Raw genomic sequence first — 27180 nt, 5'->3', positions numbered from 1 at the left:
CCTAGGAAATGTGTTTTTACATTATGGTAAATACCAAAGAATAGTGATCAGAACTTTCCCCACCTTTGCAACAAGTTGCCGTGTTTCTACTACATTCTAGGACTACTTGCATTCAGCTCACGCTAGTATTCGCCGATACTTTTATAGTTTTTTATACTATATTCGGCATGAAACTCTCTGATTTCAATCTTTGAGTTTCTTATTCGGTTTTAAAACAATGTGGGATCTAATATTCCCTTAATTTAATTAATAATATATGTTTCTATCATATCACATAATTTCAGCATATCAACTAAGCTTTCTAATCTGCAGATCTTCAGTATATCCTCATAAGGAGCACTATGGTCGCCATTTTGGTCACTCGCTTCTGATCTCTATCACTGTTAGGGGACGTGACTCATCAATTATTAGGGTACAATGATGGCATTAATGTTACTGTAACTATTTATTTATTTACTGATAGGAGTAAACAAAGTAAGTTAGATTTCTTAAAAAGTTATTGTATGTCTGAAGGAGATTAAACTTGAAAGGTCATATTTCTCATAAGATTTGTGCACTTAGTGAGCAAATTTTATTTTATTTATTTTTATTAAACTGACTTATTTCTAGAGAATTTACGTTACTTTATTATTTGTAATGTCATGTATCATGTGTTTTCTTGATTAAAATATTTTGCATGTAAACCATTCATTGCCATAAATTATCACTTTCTGATACTTTATGAAAATTTTCAGAGGTTCAGGAAAAAAGAAATACTTTTATGCAAGGTCCCACATTCTCAAAAAGTTTAGGAAACAATGCTCTACATCATCTTTATTAACATGTCCTCTTGAGTTGGGCATCCTTGGCAAACTGAATATTCCCTTTTAAATCATTCCCAATAACATTAATATATAAACTGAACAGTAGCAGCCCAAGTACAGAGTCCAGCATCATACCACTTGTCACTCTGCCATATACTACTTCTCAATGTTTGTTCATTAGCCACCCTCTTATCCATGTCACCCACTTCATATTTATTTCCATTTGTTCCTTGCATAACAAGTTTCGTGCAGAATCCTATAGAATGCCTTTGCAAACTTCAGCAATGTTGTGATGCAGCCATTTTCCCTATCAAACTGAACTGTTCTTATTGTAGAAAGTGAGCAAGTTACTAAGACAAGACCTCCATAGTCTATACTAGCCATGCTGTTTCCCACAAAACATTATATATTATATAATCATCATCAAATTCCCGATATGTATCCTAGTATGTGTGTGTGTGGGGGGGGGGGGGAACAATATTATGCGAACGTTATGAAAAGTTAACATCATTACTAACTTCTTATTGAAAATTTTCCTCCAAATTAATCTGTCAGGATGCCAATATTTTCAAATCTTATATTTTGGTTTTCTAAAGCAGGTTTTAATGTATCAATCAGACACATCTTAGTTTTCCACTAGTTCTTTTTTCCTGCCATCCTAGTAAAAAAAAAAGTGATCATATCACCTGAGATTAGCTTCGCTTACATTCCTGAATGGTAACGTCAAATTCCTTCCTAATATCCTCCTTTTTTATATTATTCTGCTAATGATACCACCTGTTCACTCCTCTAATTTTTCTCAGAGCTCTCATAACTGAGGTCTCCAGTCTTTCATCAAGGGTTTTATTTCTAACTTAGCTCTCAGACCCATAAATAAACACTGGTTTCAACAAAGTCTTATATAAAAGTATTATATTTCCTGAATTCCACCTTTAATGAACTTTTCCAGTACCTTAACCATTACTTATAAGATACTAAATGATCTGTAAGTTGCTACCTGTCTTGGAGCCCCTTTATGCAATATTCACTCTCACTATAATCATCATACTTGTAGGCAGGGACCACAAGAATAGTTTATTATAGTGAATTTTTTTATAAAAAACACAGCATTATACCTGTGGATTTTTGGTTGGGGCTTTTTTTTTTTTTTTTGGCAGTTTGTTATAGTGAATGATTTTATTATGGTAGTGTATGCTGTAGTGAGTCAATTATACAAGGATAGAAATATAAGAAAAACCATCATAATTCATCATATGAATTATGGTTTATTCATCATAAGCCATCATATGCTGAATAATTCAGCATGCGCCTGAAAAGAATACAGAAAAAGATGTAAGAGAGCTGAGCTATGTGTAAAAGTGCTAAACAAAAGCCACGGGAAGACTTTGGTAAGGATATAGACTATAAATATCAGGAAGATGGCAGAATGTTCTGGAGACTATTGAAAAAGGTTAGAAATGGAGGAAAGAGTATTGTAAAAGGAATCAAAGATGATACCAGTGACATGAAAAAGGAAGATAAGAATATCTTAGATGACGGGAGTAATTACTTTGAAAGAGTGTTAAATGAAACGAGCAGTGAGAGAACAGTACTAGAAAACTTTCAAGAGAAATGAAAACATGAGCAAATATCAATACTTGAGGTAGAAAAAGCCATCAAAAACTTGAAATGTGGAAAGGCAGAGAAGCTACTCAAATATGGAGGTATAAAAGTTTTGCAGTGACTACACTGCATAATTCAGAGGGCCTGGTCAAAAGGTCGAATTCCAGATGATTGAGTAGAGTTCTCATAGTTCCCTTCTATAAAAAGGGGAATAAAGCTGAATGTGAGAATTACAGAGGAATTTCTCTACTAAATGTTCCAGTAAGATTTATGCAAGCATACTTGAAAAGAGGTTAAGAAAAATTGTGGAATAGAAAAGGCATATGACATGGATTGATTCAGTTAGAATGCCTTTGAGCATGAAATATTAGATATAACAATATTGGAGTGATGACAAGTAATACTAATTTGGGGGAAAATTGTTGATAATAATGTAAAATAATTATTCTAGCCAAGACTGAGAAAGAGTCTGATTAAAAGTACTACCCTTTTCAGACTATCTTCCAATTCCATAGCTGTATTCACAGCGAGATTTCTTAATAACTGAAACACCCCAAGTTCATCCATCTCTTTCTCATATTAAACAACTGTCATAGCATTATCTCCACTTGGATGATACACATCTGTAATGTGATCACTCAATAATTCAACTACTTATTCTACTTTTCTCATCCCCCTACCATTAGAATTTATAAAAATTATTTTTCCATAATGATTCTTCTTTTACTCACTATACAGCAAAAAAAAAAAAAAAAACTCTTTGGGATTTTCTTTAACCTGTATGGCTAATTTCCTCTCAATCAGAGTTTACCTACCTCACTGTGTTGGCAATCCTTCTGACTTGTGCTTTATATTACTGTTTGTGAGCCATATGTTCACCTTTTTTCTTATTTACCTTCCTCAACATTTTTGTTTATTATCTCCTGTTTAATGATCCCACTCATCCATTTAACTCTTACCTGATCAATCCACCTAACTGAGTACACAATCTTATACTGCCTTTCTTAAATATCCCTTGACCATTTCTTATTCATTATTAACATATTTCTTATGCTACAGACTGCTGCCTGAGTTTGTCATAAACACCAGCACTGTAGTTCCACACTGTGTGTGTTGGAGCCAGCTTGCATGAACCAACTGTTAAATTTCAAGAATTTTGTGAGATGGCTCTTAAATTAACAATGGCTATAAACTTAATGACATTTGAGTGATAAGTTTACATGTGAGAATGCAAAAACCGTCTGCACGGTTAGCCTAGTGGCAATGCGCTTTGCAACAATATGCCTGGAGAAGGAGTGTCCTAGGTTCAATTCCTGTCGACGATGTGAGGAGCTTAAGGATCTTCCTCAGCCATAGCCAGGTTAACTGGTCTTGGGCATGAACAGCAGGGTTTTTCCACCAGTTTATCTGGAGTTTTTCATTCCCGCAAGCAGGCAAACCAGCCCCCGTGAACACACACGGTTCTACAGTCATAAATATTTATCCCCCCATGAGGGGGGGGGGGGGCTCAACTTACTCCAGTAGGGAGGAAACTCCATACGAATAAATAAATGCAAAAAACAGCCAGGGCACCCTATTTGCTTCCTTTTCACTATTCCCCCCTTTCTTAAAGGGTGGCCTATGTAGAGATTATCTCCACTAGCAATTTTACAGGAATATAATAAATTAAGTAGATGCTTGCTGATGATGGAATTCATGTATACTCTTTTTTTTTTGGAGGAAGGGGAGGGGAGGGATCTGCTACATAGTTTCCAAAGATGGGAGGGGATAAGAAATAGTTTAACAAGAGATCACATTTCAGATTTAATGATGATAAATTTGATGAGAAAAGAGCAGAGTGAGATGCAACTCCATTTGTTAAATCATGGTTGAATTGCAACCACAAATTGGCTACATGATACAATGATACAAGAGTTCAGCAAATGTCAGTGAAAAATTTTGTGAGAATCAATGGACTATATGGAAATTACAATAAAAAATTAATATTTATTACTGTTTTAAGTTTTTTGTATTCCAAATTGTTATAAATTAGTAAAACTTAATAACTATGTTTTATTTTGCTGTGTCTTCTCTCACACCAGATAACTACTATAATTATATTTTTCTAATAAACTTTTACTCCTGTTGGTTGCAGTTCTTTTGCTATCCTTAGAAATACCCCTCCCTGTTTTGTTCCTGAAAATACAGTATCCCTTAAATTCCATCTTCATTTGATCTTCCTCTGTCAACTCACTAATAACTATAACTTTTGACAAAATCAAGCTGACCAATGTCAAAATCTTCTCACCTCCATTTATGATACTTCTGGCATTATTACATATGCACTGCAATATCTCCTTGGGTACATAAGTACCCTTGCATCTTTTAATAACTGTCCCATTCAGTTATTATGAGAAACTGCATATAAGAGTCTTTGACCTTTCTCATTCACCTCAACGGTGCCAGATACATGCCCCCCCCATCACCCCCGAATCATAGCCTTAGTTTCTCTCTGACTCAGCACCTTCCATTCCAGTTATTTTGCATTGCTGAATTGAAGCCTTTTGGCTTCAGTTCAGCAATGCAAAATAACTTATCAACTAGTCAACTTATTTTAATGAAAATTTCATAGTTTATGCATTCGGCTTTGAAATAATGCTGGATCTAATATCCACTTATACAATTTTGCATTGCCAAACTGAAGTCTTTTGGCTCTTTATTTTAGTAAATACTTTTACGCACTGACCAAGAGTTTGCTTATGAAAAATACACCTCTCTGACATTTCAAGTTCCTTCGTACTGAACGAAAGTTTTTGCTCTCTTAAGGTTTCTGCCTGGTCTCTGAGGAGAACTAACCAGTTCAAAACAGCTGTCAGGCCAGTGTAATCAAAATGGACTAATAGACAGCAAATATATAGACTCTTGGGCAGCACCTATGTTTTCTATGTAGTCCACACTAAGGCAACTCATGAATGCTAGTGAGTGTATTCCCGTAAGCTCTCTGGTCAAGTTATTTTTACAAAACTTTCATAGTTTCTGCATTCGGCTTTGAAATAATGCTGGATCTAATATCCACTTTCTTATATTATTTTGCATCACCGAACTGAAGCCTTTTGGCTCTTTATTTTAGTAAAACTTTAATGTTTCTATTCTATCAATTAAAAAACACTTTTAATATATCAACTGTTTAAAAAAAACAAAGTCAACTTCTATGTTAGTATAGGAGGCACACTTGTTATAATATAATGAGAATACTAAATATATGGCAATTTATTCTTAGACAATACATTAGAAGAAACAGTGTTCACCTTTTTTTATAACAATTTTAAATAAATTAGTGCTCTCTCTCTCTCTACCTACATAATGAAATAATTTTGTCTACTGAGAACAGTAGGTTCTGCTTGCAATGTGTGTTTCTGCTGTCATCAGAAAGATATCATCAATAAATGTTTTCGTTTATTTAGCTGTTTAGTACTTAATATATCTGCAATTATATTAATCCATTAATATACAAAGATGTCTGTGACAAGTCTTTTGTTTATTGCACCAAAATTGATTTTGACGTATTGCAGACGTTACGAAGTTCGCATCAATTTCAAACGAATTTCATACAAAGACGTCTGTGACATGTCTTTTGTTTATTGCACCAAAATTGATTTTGACGTATCGCAGACATTATGAAGTTCGCATCAATTTCAAAAGAATTTAGAGCCAACTTTAAAAATAATTTATATGTCAAAGGGTTAAGTAATTAATTATGTTATTTTTCCTACTGGAGGATGACACAGTTCACAAATGTGCATTTAAAGATTTGTCTTTCGAGTATAAGGATGTTTTGACATCTTTAAACATATAAGAATGCATAGTTCCCATTCAATAAAATCAACAGAAAACCACTAGAGCTCTAACTTTTCCAGTCTAGTACTAAAGCTAAAGCAGAATTATGTGTGAACAAATTATGTTAAATTTTGTATATAGGAAATTAATGCATTACCTTCTTGAAATCTTCAAGGCACAGCGGGTGATAAGCCTAAAGAAACACAAAAATACAAACATTAGTAACATAACATATAAATATTGAAGTTGTAAAATTAGATCTATGTAATTTAACAAAACATAAACACAAAATCATTATAAAATCCCTTTTTTTTCCTATTTTTCCTGTTTTGTGGGATGAAAAATCCCAAGAAAGGTTCTTCGTGTCCTAGACATAAATCAAATCCAAGTCTTTCTAAACTAAGGATTCTTAAAACTAAATGAGCCACATAGGTGTTTTTTATATAATGAAATCAATTTATAAATACAGTAAACAGTGCAACAGAAGATTTCTAAATGCATATTTGACAATCCAGAACCTCCAATACAGATTAGTCCAGCTATGGATCTATTTTTTTTGTGCTGTTTGCCCACTATCTCCAACTTTGTTTTCAAGTGGTTTGCTTCTTTCTCCACAGTGACAGTACTATCTGGCTAAAAAGATCTGGAATCAATTCTCATCATTTGATGAGAACATTTAAAAGGGCTTTTCAACCAGAAGTGATTAGTCAGTTTCATGAAGTATATGGCAGGATTTTCCTTATAGAAAATTTGGGTTTTTCATTTATAAACATAGTATACTTTGCTTAAATATAAAGAGCCAACAGGCTTCATTTCGGCGTTATAAACACTATTTCAATTAAGGGGATACTCACTGATGAAGCCTCAAAAAAGGCTGAAACCGGTCTGGGTGGTGACCTCCTACCATAATGTAATAACAGCATACATTTCCTAGGAAGTGTGTTTTTACATTATGGAAAATACCAAAGAATAACGATCAGAACTTTACTCACCTTTGCAACGAGTTGCCCATGTTTGTACTATGTACTAGGACTACTTGCATTAGCTCATGCTAGTATTCGCCAATATTTTTATAGTTTACTATATTTGGCATGAAACTCTCTGATTCCAATCTCTGAGTTTCTTATTCGGTTTTAAAACAATGTGGAATTTAATATCCCCTTAATTGAAATAGTATACTTTTTCTACTATCATTTATAAACATAGTATTTTTCTAGCTATTATTTCTGGGAAAAACGACATACAGTCAAAACAGCTCGCACCCCATTAACCCTCTCCCTGGTCCCTTTTCCTATAAACCCTTCCCCTCCTCAAAAAAACAATTTCTATTTTCAGCCCCCTCTTTCATCTCTTCCACCTCTCCAAAAATGTGTTCTTAAAGATAATTAAAAATAATATGCATATATTATATTTAAAAAATTTGGGTTTTTTAAATATAAAGCAGGTACACAACCACTCAGCCAACCAGGCTGGCAAAAAGTATGAATTCCAAGCCTGCTCTACCTCAACCTGTTCTCACATAATTGGAGGTGATGTGCAAAAAAACTCTTAAAAATTCTGGATGCTGTTCAGAAAAGGGCAATCTAGTTAAACGGTGATGCCCACCCCGAAATGTTTCTCGTACAGACTTACTCCTTTTTACCTCATGCTTCTACAGGTGTTTTCATGGGTGCAGTTCTACTGAACTGGCAGACACCATTTCCCCCACCACCACCACCCCTTAATCCCATAAACACATGAGTAACTGCTGGTTAAAATCCACTCACTATTGAACTAACCTCATTTTCCTGTTTAGCTCTGTGTTTTGGAACAGTGTTGCCCACACAGTTTTTCCTAAGGACTACAAGCTCCCGTAAATAGTACTCATGGTCTCCATGTTGAGCAAGACTGAACTTATGAGACTTGCAAGTAGTAGGTATAATACTGGTGCTCCTGAAGTAGTCTCTTTTCTATTGAAGAACCAGTTTATCCAAAAATACACAATATGATAATGGCAAAAGCTTATCTTTAGTGGTTTGTAAGAATTGGACAGTTTGCTGATAGGAAATAATATAAGTGTAAATTGATACGCCTTCAGGATTCTAGGTGACAGGTTCAGAAGCGTAAGGGCTAGGAAACTCTATGTTCAACATCAGAGTACAAAAAATAGGACTATGAGAATCTGTAACATGTTGAATCTTTCAAATGCTAAACCCATTTAATTGCATGTATATTTAATAGTGTCCAATTCTTGTAAAAAATTAAGAGCTTAACATGATGGGTTGCATCATGTGGAATATATCTAAAAGTGGAGATAAGTTTACAAAATATAGAAATAGTCAAAATGCCAGGAGTCTGGGTGATAAAAATCCATGTCCATCAACATGGCTGCGCCAACCCGAGGGTGCAAAGGATGCACTGCACCCGGCGGCAAGAAACAATATCAAATATTCATTTTATGTAGCTAATATCTAATTTGGATTATACAATGCAGTATAATCATTAATAGTAAATAATATTCATTTCTTGGTATATCTTACATCGTAAAATTTAACTAATATAATATTATTAACAACCCTTACTTTTAGATGTCAGAGAAGAAAAAGATTTTCTGGAGCAGAACATAGAAAACGAAGAGTACAGAAAGAAGAAAATGTAAAAAAAATTTACGACTCCTTTTCCAATTATTTTGCATCTACATCTTCATGTACAGACAAATCTTCAGTTGCTCGAGAAAATTGTGAAGATTCTTCTTCTTCTGCTATACATTTAACTGAAGATTCTATAGCTGCTAAATAATGATGCTTAGAAAATTCATCTTACACTTCTGAAGCTCTCAACAGCTCACTCGGGTCACCAGAAAAAGGTAACAAAAGCATGTGCAATACAAGTATAACAACTGAAAACTCTCTTATGAATTCTATCCTTGAGCATGATTTTGATGATCCAGGAAAGTGGCCTTTAAAAATAACAGATAATCTCAAAATGATTCTAATATGTGTTGGACCAAAAGAAATATATGATATTGATTTTCCAAAAGATGAAAAAAACAGATAATTTTCAGCAGATTATTACTATAAACGATTAAGTAATAACGAAAAGATTAACACAGAAATTGGTTATTGTATTCTAAATGCAAAAATTCAGTATATCGTTTTCCTCGTAAACTTTTTAATGATAAAATTAATGCGTTCAATGATGCAATTGGCAACATTTATTGAGAACGTTAGAATGCCATGAAAAAAGTGAAACACATATCAAATGTTACAAGTCATGGATCGATTTAAAAAAGTCATTTATAAACAATAATACAATAGATGCGGTAAATGAACAATTAATAAAACTAGGAAAAAATCGTTGGCAATCGGTAATAGAAAGGATTATTCATATAGTTCAATTTTTAGTAGGGCAGAATTTAGCTTTCAGAGGTAACAGTAATAAACTTTTTGAAGATAGCAACGGTAATTTTTTAAAATTAATACAAACTTTAGCAAAATTCAATAATGTTATGGCAGATCATATAAGTCGAATACAAACCAATAAGAACAAAATGCCACATTATTTAGGCGAAAAAATGCAAAATGAAATAATTTCAATAATAGGAGAAAAAATAAAATCTAATATTGTTAAAATGCTAAAATTAAATAAATATTACGCTATCATTTTAGACACTACTCCAGATGCATCTCACGAAAATCAAGTATTGTTGTAATATTTGTTTACCTCGATAATGACAACAAGAAAATAGAAATCAGAGAACACTTTTTTTTAGAATTTTATTCAATTACTAACTCAACAGGCGAAGGTTTAACAAAATGTGTTGTGGATTTTTTACAATCAGAAAATATAAATCTTTACGATTTACATGCTCAAGCATATGATAACAGGGCAAACATGAAGGGCAAAAATCAGGGTCTCCAAAAGAGAATATTAGATATGAACCCGAGAGCATTTTATGTACCATGTACCGCTCATACGCTTAATCTAGTTGTAAATGATGCTGCAAGTGTTCTGCGTGAAATAGCAAATTTTTTTTCATTAATTCAGGAAATATATAATTTTTTTTTAAATCAGCCTATCGTCGGAAAATTTTAAAAGAGGAATGCCCAAGTTTTACTGTTAAAAAAGTTTGTGATACGAGATGGTCAAGCCGCATAGACGGTGTAAAAGCTTTAAGGTATAATTTAGAAAAAATATACGACGCTTTATACATTTTATATTAAGATTAATCAAGAGATAGCAACACAAGGAACGAAGCTGAATCATTATTATTAAAAATTAAATCTTTCAAATTCATATGTTCTCTTGTTATATGGCACCAAATCTTATCGAAAATTAATGTCATAAGTCATTTGATGCAAAAACCGAATGTAATCATGTCTACAATAATGAAAATGTTGATAGACCTAAAAATTATTCAAAGGATTGTAGAACAGATGAGGCATTCAAATATATATTAGGGGAAACAACCGCAATTGCAAATACAGTGGATTGTGATCCAATTTTTCCTTGTAGGCCAATAGTCAGACATCGGAAAATAAAAAGATTATTCTCGTATGAAAGTGAAGAAGAAGTTATTGAATCGCAAGAACCAAATTTCAAAGTCAATTTTTATTTAGTTATAATTGATATAGCTATTTCAAAACTTGATGAAAGATTTACATTACTGAAAGAACATAAGAACATAATGATGTTTTTAAATTTTTAAATGACATTTATTTATTAAAACCAATGGAGAAAAAAGAAAAATTAAAATATTGTAAAGATTTGGAGATAAAACTGACAGATGGTAAAGATTCTGATATAAACTCCTTGGAATTATGTGAGGAAATAGAAAATATTTTAATCTATATCTTAATCCGAATATGAACACATTTTCAGTATTGGAGTATATATTTTCGAACGATCTTCTTAGTGTTTTCCCTAATTTGTCAATAACACTAAGAATTTATTTAACAATACCTGTGACTGTTGCAACTGGCGAAAGATCCTTTTCAAAGGAAAATTATAAAAAATCATCTTCGCAGTACAATGACACAGGATAAACTCAACAATTTAAGTCTTATTAGCATAGAACATCAAATTGCTACTAATTTAGATATGGAGGATATAATAAAATGATTTTGCTACAAAGAAATCACGTCAAGTAAATTTTACATAAAGGCATGTGCAATTAATCTTTGTTTATATTAAGAAATAATTGTTGTTCTTTTTTTGTTTGTTTTTGAAAAAATGTTAAAAATAACTATACGAAACTATGTATTCTGTGTTTTTAATAAATAAGACATGTAACTTTTGGTTAGCATAAATTGTTATTTTATTTATTGTAGTAAATGCTACATGCAATTTCTTTTAGTTATTTTTTTAAGGGGCAGCCGATAAAAGTTTGCACCCGGGCAGCAAATACCCTTGGCAGCCATCAAGCTCATCTATAAATTACATTGATTTCTCCATCCTATTGTATTGTATTTTCTCATTTATTAAGTGCTCATATAGGTTAATTTCAGTCATAGATCAAAGTGTATCACTTTTTTTTTTTTAAATAAAATGAAGGGCCTGTCATCACAGCTTACTGTTATTATGGTCAGTTATTTATTTATTTATAATAGCTGTTATTTTTAAATTTTTCTCTGTGCAAAACCCTTCAGTTTTAATCTCAAGACTTTCCTTCTGACACAATACAAATCTTCAACTTCTGTTACTGCAACCATAAGAATAAAATTTACAAGGAGACTGAAGGCATGGCCATGAAAAGTTTTTATCCAATCCTGGTTAACTATTACTGGAAAAATTTAGAAGACACCCTATTCTCTCCCATTCAAACCTTGGCCTTCATTAAGACCTTACTTTTAAGAGCAAGCTAACATCATTTGCTTTCACCTGCTTCCTCATTACAACAACAACAGTTTTGCACTATTAAATCTAACACGCAATTAAACTTTCTGCATCTTAAACCAGGGATTTAAGCCCTGGAAAATCCAACATGTTATAGATAGTTTCTTATAGTCCTATTTCTCGTCACTCCACTGTTGAATGTTGGTGGTTTCTATTCCTGATAACTGTGCAATCTATAATCAGAATCCTGAAGTATATCAACTTACACCTATGTTTTTTCCCTTCCACAAAATGTCCATTTTTTTTTTGTCCCCTCCACTAAGCTCTCACTGCTGTTCCCAACTGTGTGTAACCAAGTTTCATGCAGCACATGCTGTCGTTTGTATTTTGGATGAACTGGCTGTTCAATGGATAAGAGTCTTTAAGGGCAACAATACCATACCTGCTATCATTAGACATAAGTTTGGTCTTGCTCAGTACAGAGTCAACACAAACTGTGGTGCATGCTTGATCTATAGAAATAATTTTAAATATAAACATTTGTTTGCAGGTTGTTTAAGAATCAAAGCCAGATAACTGGGAGAAGACTTCCACATAACCTTTAATGAATGAAAAGAAGTGCATTTCTCACATATATATAATGTGCCCTGTAAGTAGATTTCCACTGAATGAACAAGAATGGGCTGGTGATTTGGAACTCAGAAAACTAAACTGTATTCTGTGCTGACTTAAACCAGAAACAAACATGATGGTAAGACATGATGACATTTCATGCTGGTTGAAGGAGTGTTCCTGATTAAACAAGGCCACTGTTGAAAGAAAGAATTCTGGAAGAAAAAATATGGTTTGCAACTTCAGAAAAATTGAAGATAGGAACCATAAATAAAAAAGCTATCAAATGGAAAACAAGCTGAACTTTCGGAAGAACTGGAAAAGTACCACATGGACATAATTGCCATTAGTGAAAAAAAAGAAACTAAAACATGTGAGATCTTACTAAATAATAAATATAGGATGTTATAATCAGGCAATAGTGATCAGGGAAAAAAAAGAGCAGTGACAACACTCAACACAAAGCACAAAGATAGACTTCTTGATTGGCGAGTAATTTCAAGTAGTTATGTGAGCAAATTTCAAGCTGGTGAAATTGGACATTGAAACTTATTTGTGCATATGGCCCCCAAAAAGGTTCTACTAAGGAGGAAGAAGAGGAATTTTTAAAACCATTAGAGGAAGACAGTTAACACAATGAAAAGTTGATTATGCTGAAGATCTAAACAGCAGAATAAGAAATACTATTAGCTTTGCCCTATTTGGATAGGGCAAAGCTAATAATAATGGTAAGCACCTTCTAGATTTATGTTCAGAGAATGGATTGGTCATTACTGACATTATGTTTCAACATAAAAATATGCACAAATTCACATGGAGAGAAGATACAAGGAATAAGAATGGGAAATAGACAACAGAATAAATAAAGCTAGTATGGTTAAGGAGTCAAATGAATAAATTTATATGGAATAAGAGAGAAATTAGTGAAATCACTAAACTAGTTATATAGAGTATAAGACATTTCCAAAACAATTTTAACTTATATATCTGAGAGCTGAGTAAAACACTTCATCAGGCTGGAGACCACAGATATGACAGTATTGAAAAATTAGTAATGGGGAGTAAACAGATGGCATCAATGACAGCATATTAAAAAAGAGGATATTAGAAAATAGCTTGTCAATGTTAGCATTCAGAAATGTGTGAGTAGAACTAATCCCAGGTGGAATAGTCACTTAAACAGAATGGGAGAAGAAGGTTAGTAAAACAAGTGTTTTTTTTTTTTTTTGCAGGATGACAGGAAAAAGACCCAGCAGAAGACCAGGATCCAGGTGGATTGACATAGTAAGAAGTGCTCAGAAAACAGAAATATAAGATCTGATAATATCGAAGTCTTGAAGATAACCGATTAATTTGGAGGACAACTGTGAATAGGAAATCAGGTAATGATGTAAATTTTTCATATAATATCTTATATGCCCTCTGAGGATACATATCAGAAAGTCATTTATGTTCTAACCTATAAAATCTACATGATGCCAGTAGGTGGGGACATGAAATTATAGTATCTATATTTATTTTGAAAATTAAATTCCTAAGGCTTAGGAATTTAATTTTCATAATAATGAAAATTAAAATCCTTCATAGTGAATGGATTCACTACAACAAATTACTGATACATCCTAACTAAACCAACAGAACATCAGTGCTATTCCACAAGAAATTTGTCAGGACAAAATCATTCGACTGTTACAAATTATTGCTTTTAATCCTACACAGATCCTCCATAGCTCAGTAAATAATGATTATGCCCTCGGATTAGAAAGATCTAGGTTCAAATCCAACTGGAGTGAGTATAGAGGTGGCAGGATTTTATTATATTAGTAGACTATATTTCAGTAAACTGAAGTTTCTATAAGTTACTTAGCCATGACAAGCCATTGGGCATGCATGTTGAACAGAAAAGACAAAGATCCCCACAAGTTCATTATTGCTATAGTGAATTTCCTTTAAACAGCATTAATGCTAGAGAAAGGGTTTTATATTCAGCCATGCAAATATACTATTTGAAAACAAGGAAAGATCAATTTATAAAGATTTACCTGTCCTTCATATCTTACAGCATCTCGTAAATGCCACTCTTCTTCTTCTTCTACCCAAAAGAGCTCAAATGGCTCACTGCAAACTATGCAACTCTGAATGGGAAAAAAGTATAGAAAAAGGTAGATAAGTAAAAACAACATAAAATAAGATTAAAACACTGTGCCTCAAGTAATACAACTTAAGCAATTTGCATATTTTTATTCTCTTAGGTATTTTATTTTGCAAGTTTTCAAATATATTACTTTTTATTATTATTAATATAATCATCATCACCATCAAATTCCTAACATTTCCCCTCAAGGGTGTACAGGATATGATGGTGCCACATGAAAAATTTACACAATTACTAACTTCCTACCTACAATTTTCTGCCAAATCAATCAGTTACCTGTCACAGCTACAACATCGTCAGATCTTATATTTATATATCTATCTTCTAAGGCACTCTGTACATATCAATCCACCTATATCTTGGTCTTCCTCTGGGTCGATTTCCTGCCAACCTGGCAGAGAACCCCTGTTTTGCTAATCTTTCCTCGCCCATTCTGTTTAAGTGACCATACCACCTGAGATTAGCTCTACAAACGCAATCCTGGATGCTGACAATGTCAAGTTCTTTCCTAATATCCTCATTTTTAATAATGATATTGCCATTGATGCCATCTGTTCACGCCTCTAATCTTTCTCAGGACTCTCATATCTGCGGTCTCTAGTCTTTGGTCAAGTGTTTTACTTCTGACCCAGCTCTCAGATCCATAAGTTAAAATTGGTTTGAACACTGTCTTGTATACAGCTAATTTAGTGTTCTGACTAATTTCTCTCTTATTCCATATGAATTTATTCAATTGACTTCCTACCATACCAGCTTTGTTGATTCTGTTGTCTATTTCCATATTTAATTTACCATCTTCACTAAAAATCGTGCCTAAGTAGCTGAAATGTTTTGCTTGTTCTATAGGTTCTCCATTCACAATGCAGTTGACATTTTCAATGACTCTGCCTATTTTCATTATCTTTGTCTTGTTACTGCTGACCTTCATACCATATCTATCACAACAGTTATTCAATTTAGTCAGGGAATCTTGCAGACTTGTAGCGGATTTATTTAGAAGTATAACATCATCTGCTTAAAGCAAAGAGCTGACATTAACATCTCCAATTTTGATATCAGGTTTAATACCACCTTCCTTCGTAATGTAATCCATATAGATAATGAATAACAGAGGTGATAATGTACTTCCTTGTCTGACACCAGATTTAACATTAAACCATCTCCCTGTACTTCCTTCAATTCTAACTGCTGACTTACAACTCAAATAAAGACTAAGTATTGCTTGATGTAATGCCCCATTGACACCATACAACTGTAGCATTTTGAATAGCCAGATCTACAAAACTTAAATACAGATCTTTGTTATATTCCCATGACTTTTCAACTATTTGTTGTAAAGTAAATATATGATCCTGACAGCCTCTATTTGGCCTGAATCCAGCTTGTTCCTCACCAAGCTTCTCTTCCACAATCCATCTTAACCATAGTAGAGAAATACCTCTGATTCTCACAATCAGTTTTAGTTCCCTTTTTATATATGGGCACTATGACAGCTCTACTCCAATCATCTGAAATTCGTCCTTCTGTCCAGGCCCTCTGAACTATGCAGTGTAGCCACTGTAAAACTTTTATACCTCATACTTGAGCATTTCTGGTCTAATATCATCTACTTCAGCTGCCTTTCCACATTTCAGACTTTTGATGGCTTTTTCTACTTCAAGCATGGATATGTATTCCTGGCTATATGCCTGTTGAGTTTTTTTAACACTGTGCTATCACTGCTTGTTTCATTTAGCAATTTTTCGAAGTGATTACTTCATACTTCAAGGATATCTTTTTCTCCTGTTTTCATGTCACCTTTACCATCTCTAACTCCTTTTACAGCACTCTTTCCTCCATTTCTAAGCTTCTTCAACAACCTCCAGAACATCTTACCACCTTCTTGATATTTATTTTCTATGTTCTTGCCAAAGTCCTCCCATGACTTTTGTTTAGCTAGTTTTACACATTGTTTAGCTTCTTTACATTTGTCTCTGTATTCTCTAAGAGCACAAGCTGACTTATTTGCCAGGAACTTTTGATATATTTTCTTCTTTTCCTTCACTGCCTCTTTAACTTCCTGTGTCCACCATGGAGTTCTGATTTTTCTATCCTTGCAGACAACCTCACTGAATCAATTATGCCTCTCTGGCTGAATCAATTAGGGTTTTCTTCAAGGTTTCCCACTGAATCTCCAAGGTTTGATTCCTGTTCTCAAACATTTTCATTTTTTCTTGAATAATGTTTGTGTATTTTAGTCTACAGTTCACATCTGAGCGCTACTCAACTTTTATTCCTTTCAAAACTTTCTTACATGGATATATAATTTCTTACATTAATATAATCATCATCACCATATTCAAAATTTGGTTTTGATAATAAGAATACCACTTTGTTTATTCAGAGAGACAATGAAACTTAATCCAAAGGAAATAAGTTTTCTCTACACTTCAGTACATAACAGTTTTCTCTATACTTCAGTATTAATACTCAAGTGGAGTTTATTGTTGAACATTGAAAAATGTTTCAAATAAATTTTTCAAAGGTTAGACAAAATCTCTACAATTTTCTAAATAAATGTAATCATGACCTGTTTGGGACATTCCAACATAAAGCTATATGTAATTGGAATTAGCCAACCTGATCAGTTTAATGAAATTTTTAAGGAAATAGATTGAAAGTATTCTTATCTGAGTAGGGAAGAAAGCAGCAGGTGGAATGATGATCCAGAATGCAGCTTCCTTACCTGGGACAGTATGGAACTGCATGATGGAATGACCTTCCATCAGTTCAAGTAATGTTATTACTTTCATGCAGATAACTTGCATGAATGTTTCATATGCACGTTGAAAGAGATTAATGTCAGTCTCCGATGTGGATAATATTGAACTTTCCACTGTAGGGAAAAAATACTAGTCCATGTAAAATGTTTAGGAAGAAACCAATTTTAGGCCATAGTTAAGAGACAGCCATTTTGTTAAAGTGACAGAACAAATTCATTTGCTCTGACACTAAGAATTTGGGCAATGTGTAAAATGCATCAGTAGTTATTTATATATCCTAATGATGGACAGGATCCAACCATCACAGATCATACTTACTATTGTAGAACCATAAACTTGGGACCCATAATTAAGCGCTTTGATCAGGCAATGCACTACAAAGGCAAAACAAGGAAAATAGGCCTGCACCCAATTCTGTAGAGGATCAAAGGATATTCAATGCTCTTTCGTACTTTTCTCTTAATTGAAAAATATGTGTGCAAGGAATGGTGGTATAAAGGAAGTTCTTTGGTTGGAAAGCTGGGTTAAAATCTGTCTAGGACAAGAAGAACCTTGATGAACTTTTCAACTGAAGTTGAATTAGCCAGTCTCATATGGAAATAGGCAGGGTTTTTGCTTAAAAACTGGGGTTTTTCATCCACAAACAGGTGAGTAAAATACATGCAATTTACATACAAAGAATAGTTATAGGAATAGAGCTAACCATCTTATTCTGGAGTTATGGTTAAAATCCAAACATACTTGGAAGGTCATGGGTGTTCAAGTGCCTGTTAGAGCCACTGATGATGATAATAGGGCTTAGCAGGGGCCTGTTCGCAGTGGTGATGGTGTTAAGCATAGGCACAAGTCCACATCCACTTCTACTGAATCTTTTATACTAATGCATTTCATTTAATTTACATTTAATATTTAAATTTCTACCTATCCACGTATTTTAGAGACATGCAAGAGTAATAATTAGCAGATCAGAAGATGCATGAATGAATTATTATTACATGATCTCCACTGGGTCTAAGTGTCAAAGCTGTATAACTGAGAGGAGACCTCCACATAGCCTCTAAAGGAATGCGGAGAACCAACCAGGGCTTCTGACCTAATGTCCAATCCTCACCTTCTCGTGGTGCACCCTGTTCGTTATCTACTTTGATACTGAACGAACGAGGGGATGGGCTGGCAATTTGGGATTTCGTCGACCAAATTGTATTCTTATTGGTTAAACCAAAATAAAAAATGATGGTACAACATGACAAAATTTCATGCCGGCTGTGGCGTCGGCAAGTTAAAAAAGGCCCTGTTGTTTTCGCCAGGGAACCAGGGCGAAAAGTCAGCTACTGGAACAAATCTGAAAACAAACCCCAACTCAACATCACCAGAGTTAAAGATCGGTACTATCAACGTAAGAAACCTGAATGGCAAAGAAATGGAGCTAGCTGAGGAATTAAATAAGTACCAGATCGACATAATAGGGGTGACTGAAACAAAAAAGACCAAAACTGGTGAGGTCTTTCTGAGATAAGTACAAAATGTTATAATCAGGCAATGACAATCAAGGAAAAGAAGGAGTAGCCATAGTATTCAACATAAAATATGAGGCTAATCTTCTTCAATGGCAGTCAGTCTCAAGTAGAGTAATGTGGGCAAATATGAGAATGGGGAACTGGACAATGAGACTTATTTGTGCCTATGGTCCCACAGAAGGTTCTACTAAGGTAGAAATGGAGGAATTTTTTGAGGCTTTAGAAAAAGCAACTGACACAATGAAAAAGGAAAAGTTGGTCCTTGTTGGGGATCTAAATAGCAGAGTAGAAAATGATTGTGAGACATACAAAAAATATTTTGGGAAAATTTGGAGAAAAGAGCAAAGCTAATAATAATGGCAAATATCTGTTGGATTTCTGCTCAGGACATGGACTGAGCATTATTTATTACTAACACCATGTTCCAACATAAAAATGTGCACAAATTCACATGGAGAGAAGAGGCTAGGAATAAGAAAAGTCTCATTGACTATGTTATTGTTGATAGTGATGTTTTCTCCCTGGTGCAGGACATCAGAGTGTACAGAGGATTTGAAATTGGAAGTGATCACTATTTAGTCTTGAGCAGGATAAAACTGAATTTCATATTGAAAAGAATAACATGTAAGAAAGTTTTAAAGCGAATAAAAGTTGAGCTCTCAGATGTGAACTGTAGACTAAAATACAGAAAGATTATTGAAAAAAAAAAGGAAAGAGTTTGATAACAGGAATCAAACCTTGGAGATTCAATGGCAAGCGTTAAGAAAACCCTGATTGATTCTGCCAGAGAGGCATGTGGTGCGGTTGTGTGAAAGGATAAAAAAATCAGAACTCCCTAGTGGATACAGGAAGTTAAAGAGGCAGTGAAGGAAAAGAAGAAAGCATATCAAAAGTTCCTGTCAAATAAGTCAGCTTGTGCTCTTAGAGAATATAGAGACAAATGCAAGAATGCCAAACACTGTGTAAAACTAGCTAAACAAAAGTCATGGGAGGACTTTGGCAAGAATATAGAAAATAAATATCAAGAAGGTGGCAAAATATTCTGGAGGTTGTTGAAGAAGCTTTGGAATAGAGGAAAGAGTGCTGTAAAAGGAGTTAGAGATGATAAAGGTGACATGAAAACAGGAGAAAAAGATATCCTTGAAGTATGGAGTAATTACTTCGAAAAATTGCTAAATGAAACAAGCAATGATGACAGCACAGTGGTAAAAAACACTGACCAAGCATGCAGTCAGGAATACATATCCATACTTGAAGTAGAAAAAGCCATCAAAGGCTTGAAATGTGGAAAGGCAGCTGGAGTAGATGATATTCAACCAGAATGCTGAAGTATGGTGGTATAAAAGTCATACAGTTGCTGCACTGCATAGTTCAGAAAGCCTGCACAGAGGAACGAATTCCTGATGATTGGAGTAGGGCTCTCATAGTACCCATATATAAAAAGGGAAATAAAACTGAATGTGAGAATTACAGAGGTATTTCCCTACTGAGTGTTCCTGTCAAGATCTATGCAAGTATACTTGAGAAACAGTTGAGAAGAATTGTGGAAGAAAAGCTGGGTGAAGAACAAGCTGGATTCAGGCCAAATAGAGGCTGTCAGGATCAGATCTTCAGATCTTCTTTACAACAAATGGTCGAAAAAGCATGGGAATATATCAAAGATCTGTATTTAAGTTTTGTCTATTTGGAAAAGGCATATGACAAGGTGCCAAGACAGAAGTTATTCAATACGCTACATTTATGTGGTGTCAATGGGGCATTATATCAAGCAATACTTAGTCTTTATTTGAGTTGTAAGTCAGCAGTTAGAATTGAAGGAAGTACAGGAAGATGGTTTAATGTTAAAACTGGTGTGAGACAAGGATGTACATTATGTCCTCTATTATTCATTATCTATATGGATCACATTATGAAGGAAAGTGGTATTAAACCTGCTATCAAAATTGGAGATGTTAATGTAAGCTCTTTGCTTTATGCAGATGATGTTATACTTCTAAATAAATGTGCTACAAGTCTGCAAGATTCTCTGACTAAAATTAATAGCTGTTGTAATAGATATTGTATGGAGGTCAGCAATAAAAAGACAAAGACAATGAAAATAGGCAGAATCATTGAAAATGTCAACTGTGTTGTGAATGGAGAACCTGTGGAACAAGTAAAACATTTCAGCTACTTAGGCACGATTTTTACTGAAGATGGTAAATTAAATCAGCAAAGCTGGTATAGTGTGAAATCAATTGAATAAATTCATGTGGAATAAGAGAGAAATTAGTCGGAACACTAAATTAGCTGTATACAAGACAGTGTTCAAACCTGTTTTAACTTATGGATCTGAGAGCTGGGTCAGAAGTAAAACACTTGACCAAAGACTAGAGACCGCAGATATCAGAGTCCTGAGAAAGATTAGAGGCATGAACAGACGGCATCAATGGCAATATCATATTAAAAACAAGGATATTAGGAAAGAACTTCACATTGTCAGCATCCAGGAATGCGTTCAGGTGGTACAGTCACTTAAATAGAATGGGAGAGAAAAGATTAGCAAAACAAGTGTTCTCTGCCAGGTTGGCAGGAAAACGACCCAGAGGAAGACCAAGATATAGGTGGATTGATACGATACAAAGTGCCTTAGACGATAGAAATACAGGGTGTTCGGGATAAATTTGACATATTTATAATTAATTATATTTTTCCGTAAGTTACATGTATTAACACACACTTCTCTTCATTTAAAAGTTTGGACCCTTCTTCATTCATATACAAGATGTCAGAAAGGATGGATAGCTGGAACCCACCTGAATCATGGAAGAGAATAACTTGTATCATGATGATTCGTGCCCGCCATCAAAATAAGGATATTACGACTGCTGCCCAATGCTCCCTGAATACAGTAAAAACAATCAGGCATGAACTAGAGACTTGCAATGGTGACTACGAGGATGTAGCAAGAAGAAAGATCCCTAGCAGACGATCTGATTGCGTTCGTACAGCAGAATTCCTCGCAAATCTGCAGGAACAGGTGTTGAAGAACCCTGGCATTGGAATTCGGGCTTTGTTCGTGGAGTTGCTAACTGTAGTCAAGCCCTGGATAACAAGGGTAGCCAATGGTAGGCCGTATGTGTGGCAGCAGGATTCGGCCCCTTGCCACACCTCTGGGAAAAGTCAAAAATGGTTGTCTGAAAATTTCTACGACTTCACCAGTCCAAATGTTTGGCCTCCAAACTCCCCAGACCTTAACCCCATGGATTATTTTGTATGGGGCGCAGTTGAAAAAGACACCAATCGCACTTCCAGTAATACAAAAGCCCAGTTAATGAATAAAATTAAAACAGTTTTTGCGGCCCTTCCCAGGGAGACTGTAGCATCAGCTTGTTCGAGGTTCCGAAGCAGAATTGAAGCTGTGATCGATGCTAATGGTGGTTATTTTGAGTAAATCTTGTTGATAGTATTGTAATTAACTCTGCCTGTAATGTTTTTTTGTCAATTCATTAAATTTAATAGATACAAAGAAGATTTTCTTTTTCCTTACGAAACTGTCAAATTTATCCCGAACACCCTGTATAAGATCTGATAATGTTGGAGTCTTGACAAGTAACAGACTGATTTGGAGGAAAATTGTAGATAGGAAGTTAGTAATGATGTAATTTTTTCATGTAGTACTATCATATCCTGTACACCCCTTGAGGGTACATGGCAGGAATTTGATGATGATGATGATCTCCACTGGTCGGACAAAATGGCTAATCTGGCAAAACTCTGGAATCAAGGGTGCTGGAAAATCAGTGTTGTACCTATATATTTGAAAAAATCTGACCACTTAAAGACATTAATAAACACCTATCTTATGCTATATTTGAGTGGTCAGATGTTTTTAAATATATAGGTAAAACACCGATTTTCCAGCACTCTTGATTTCAGTTTTAATGTTTTGTTTTTTTTCTTTAAGTTTTAATCCATTACCTACATGTAAACAAACATAGGTAATGGATTAAAACATGAATATATTTTTCCTATCAAGTATAATGTACTTTGCAACCATGCAAAAAAACTTCCACAATAAATATGTGTTAATCATGTGACTGAGGGATTCAAACCCATAACCTGTATACTGGAAAGTGGAAATACCTACTTAACCATCCCAGTTGGATGGTATTAAAAGTGATTATTGTGAATAAGAGTTAAAGTGAATGACATATTAAACCAAGATTTCTGTAAATAAACATCTTCTGATCTTGGATTATGAAGCAGAGAATGCGTATGTATGCTTTGTTTTATGAAGATATAACAAAGTAAAATATTCTGTTCACATAAAGTTGTAATATGCAAACTGCATATAAAAAGGAAGTTAAAAATTTACCTCTGTTGCTTGACCAGATGCTTGAACACTTGGAAGATCCACTGGTTCTGATCCCTGATACTGCTCTTCACTTGCCTGTAGTTCAAAGAAGCTGCGAGCTAGAGAATGATGTTAAAATAAGATATAAGGTAAACTAGGAATTATTCTCTCTCTTATTTTTTTAAACAGTATTAATACAGTTTCATATCTCAAGGAGAAAAAATATTATAGATGCAGTAATTTCATTTTTAAATCCAAATGATTTTGCAATGAGAGAGATGACAAGTTACACACATTTTTTTTTAAAATTGTGTATAATAACTCAAGAGTACTTACAAATTCTATATATCATCATTTTCTGAAATTGTCTCCAAATAACAACAGAATAATAAGACATCAGTGCAATTAATCTTTACTATTTTTCTATCAACTGGTAGAACAATCTCTTTCAAATTGTTTTTAGCTCTCTCTCTCTTGCTATACTTTATCATCTAATTGAATGTATTAGTCCATTTATGCATTTATTTTCCTAATTTTGTCATGTGCTATTGTATTAAACATCTCTTTAGTGATCTTTTATCCGATTCTCTGTTTAAATAACTGTATTAATCATGATTAATTCCAACTGTACATTCTTGAATACTGTTAAACTTTCTTCTAATATTGTCATTTTCAAAACAGTTCATTATGTATTATCTTTGCTAAGATCACTTGCTTAACTAACCATGGAAGTGAAGACTGTGATATATATAGCTGCAATTCATAAAAACATACTTTTCTGACAAGTTGGTAGCTCAATCTTCTTTTTATCATGTTCTCTTAATACTTTATATTTTCAAATCAACCAAAACTTTATGAATACTAAGCAGCATTTAGATTGAAGACATACTATAACAATTAATTAGTAATTAAATCTGAAAATCAGAATATTTTTCATGTAAATCCTTTACTTGTAATTATTATAGTGACACACCATGTTTTGCTACAAAGTAAATACCGGACTAGGTTACATACATCAATATTGCAATATCTTACCTCTCTCCTCGAGATCTTCAAATTCTTCAAATTGTATCCAATCCTTTAAAAATGAAAGAAAAAATGATTTAATAAATACATAATTCCACAGAAATAATTTCCAGAGCAATGTAAGAGTAAAATATTTGCTAATCATTATTAATTAGACAATGGATTAAATATTAATGTTTTAAGATATATGCTGAACTATCTTTCAGACCATGGAAGAATTAATTATCTTTCACAATCATTTCAGGGCAAGTCTAACCTCTTCTTAAAATTAACTTTTTCTACTATTGTGACATACTGTTCATTCATTCATTGCTGCTGATTGAAATGGGTAAGGAATGTGAACTGGATGACTTAAAAAATGCAGCACACCAATTGAAAGGTGTCAATACTGTATCTGTTCATGAAGTGTAGTTAATGTGTTTTAAGAGGGGGAAGGATGCTGGGCAGAACAGTAATCACGGGGCTAATCGCGGACACTTATCGATGCTTGTGGCAAATGCAGATCATCCAGCTTTATGCACACCCACAGCTAAAAACTGGAAATGCTGACCATGAACTTTAACCATGAATGAATGATGGTCTAGACTACAAATCCGACACACCCTCCTCCATATGGCCTTTAAAGTAAGTGACTAATCAAGGCACCCATGTTTACTCCTAATCACTGGCTACTTCAACAATGGTCCAGTGATGTCTATAAGACATCACTAGACAATTGACGACTGGGAAAAAGTTGGCATTTTAGGAAGAATTTTATTTCCAGCTATGATGTGTAGCTAGGTGGAGGATTAAACGAACAAACAAACAAAAAAAAAAAGTAGAGAAAAAACATCTAATCTCATGAGTCAGCAAAAAGATGAAGCAGCAGCACAGGGATGTTTTTCCTGAAAATTTCTTGGAGGTCTGATACCTGTAAACTAGAGTATAAATGCAATAAAGTATCTATTCCATTGTGGCTGATCAAGTACGTCTTCATGATGACTGTATTCTTAGATGGCACAGATATGTTCCAGCAGGATAATGCTGCCTTACCATTTGCTAGTACTGTTCGGAAGTGGTTCAGAAAACACAACAGCAAATTCCAGTTGTTAGACTGGCTACCAAATTTACTGATTTGAATCCCACAGAACATTTCTGAGATTATGAGAGATTCAAATTTGAATAATTCACCCCAAAAATGTGGAGTTAATGGGAAGCAAATCCTAATGCCATGGTATAGCATAGCTTCTGAATGGCTCAGAGGTCTTAGAGTCCATGCCACACTGTGTACGTGTTCTGGAAGCAATGAGAAGAGGGTGGACTAAGAATTATTAGAATAGCAATCACAATATTTTGACTGGATAGAACATACACACAAAATGCTGCCTCTGTCATTCATTAAAATAACTGTATAAGAACAGTTAAAGATTTCTAGTAAGAGAAAATAGGAGAAAAGATAAAGAGATATAATATTTCCAAAACTCTTCACTTGCTTTAAAGGAAGTTTTTGTAAACTGAATTCTGAGAATGGAGAGGTTAAAATTAATGGAAACATTCAGATTTATCTGTGTTTTACCAATGCTATAGCTGTCTTGACAAAAGATGCAGAGGTCTAGAAAATTAAGGGAATCTGGTATTTAGTCAAATTGAACTGAAAACTGACTAAGCAAAATAAACATAATGAAAATATAATACCAAAAAATAAAAATATTAATAAAATAATAATAAATATAATGGAATGTGGGGAAGCAGAGAGGATATATTGATATATCTATTTGGAACAAATCATTAAAATTGAAGAGGTAAAAATAGTACAAAGTTGATGGCTTTTGAAAAGATGAAAGATATCATCAGAGGTAACATGCTTGCTGGGATGCATGGTGTAAAACAGGATATCCTCTCAAATGATACAATCAAGAACAAGTATATAGGACATTAACCAATAAACAGATATGGGCTGAACTTATCCCAAGATAACAACATTTAAATGAGCACTCTACACAGTTTTTTAGTCAAAGGGCCAATTTGTTTTTCTGTAAGTTGATGTCAAGCAACAAAGATATGTAATATCTCTAAAATTAAGAAAAATTATTTCATAATAACATTTGATCGACAACGTTATTAATAAATGTAGGTAAAACAGGTACTGTACAATCATTTTTCCAAAATAAGTATATTTATTACATAGCGATACAAAAAAGTTAATTATTTAATGGGAGCACTGTAGGTAGGGCTACTTGGCTATAAGTTCCTCATGCCCATATCAATATTTTTGTTGAAATTTAAAGTATCTATTTTTAATTGTTGTGTCCTTAAAGCAGTTCCTGTAGTTAACTTTGATCAATTCATATCAGAAAATGGTCAATTGCAAATATATGTACAAAACAGAAAAACTAAAATTGAAATTTATTAACACTGAAGTAGTAGTAGTACACATGAAAATATAATACAATAGATGCAACAAGTATTTAAGAACAATACAAGTGATAACAGTAGAAGGTAAAAAGTAATACTACATATGTTATAAAAAAAAATCTTACAATTATTTTTCAATGGTAATATAGAGATTGATAGTCAAAGAAAAGCCTTACGAATAAATAACAACAGAAATACGGTGTGTGTAACCAAGAGTCTGACAAATAAAAAGAAAAAATTCAACCATTAACTTTGTATAAAAGATCAAAATGGAAAATTACTACTAGAAACACAAGATATTATAAAAAGATGGAAAGAATATGGAAAAGAACTGGTTGACTCT

At 33.7% G+C, this 27180-nt stretch overlaps 1 protein-coding gene across 1 annotated transcript in view; it reads right to left on the bottom strand.

The window, feature by feature from the left end:
* The window catches only part of LOC150104858 (uncharacterized), a 265378-nt gene that overhangs the window by 14217 nt on the left and 223981 nt on the right, over positions 1 to 27180 (bottom strand). The window contains exons 18-21 of the mRNA XM_090395375.1: positions 24453 to 24495; positions 23439 to 23536; positions 14690 to 14782; positions 6379 to 6414 (exon numbers count right to left, since the gene is read on the bottom strand). Coding sequence (XP_090251501.1) covers positions 6379 to 6414; positions 14690 to 14782; positions 23439 to 23536; positions 24453 to 24495 — 270 coding nt within the window. The remainder of the gene's footprint in view (positions 1 to 6378; positions 6415 to 14689; positions 14783 to 23438; positions 23537 to 24452; positions 24496 to 27180) is intronic.

Source organism: Typopeltis vanoorti, chromosome 7 (genome assembly GCF_054136105.1).
Source record: "Typopeltis vanoorti isolate ZY-2024b chromosome 7, IOZ_Tvanoo_1.0, whole genome shotgun sequence".
Classification (NCBI taxonomy): domain Eukaryota; kingdom Metazoa; phylum Arthropoda; class Arachnida; order Uropygi; family Thelyphonidae; genus Typopeltis; species Typopeltis vanoorti.
The sequence above is the reverse complement of the archived record's forward strand: the minus strand, read 5'-3'. Positions and strand labels throughout refer to the sequence as shown.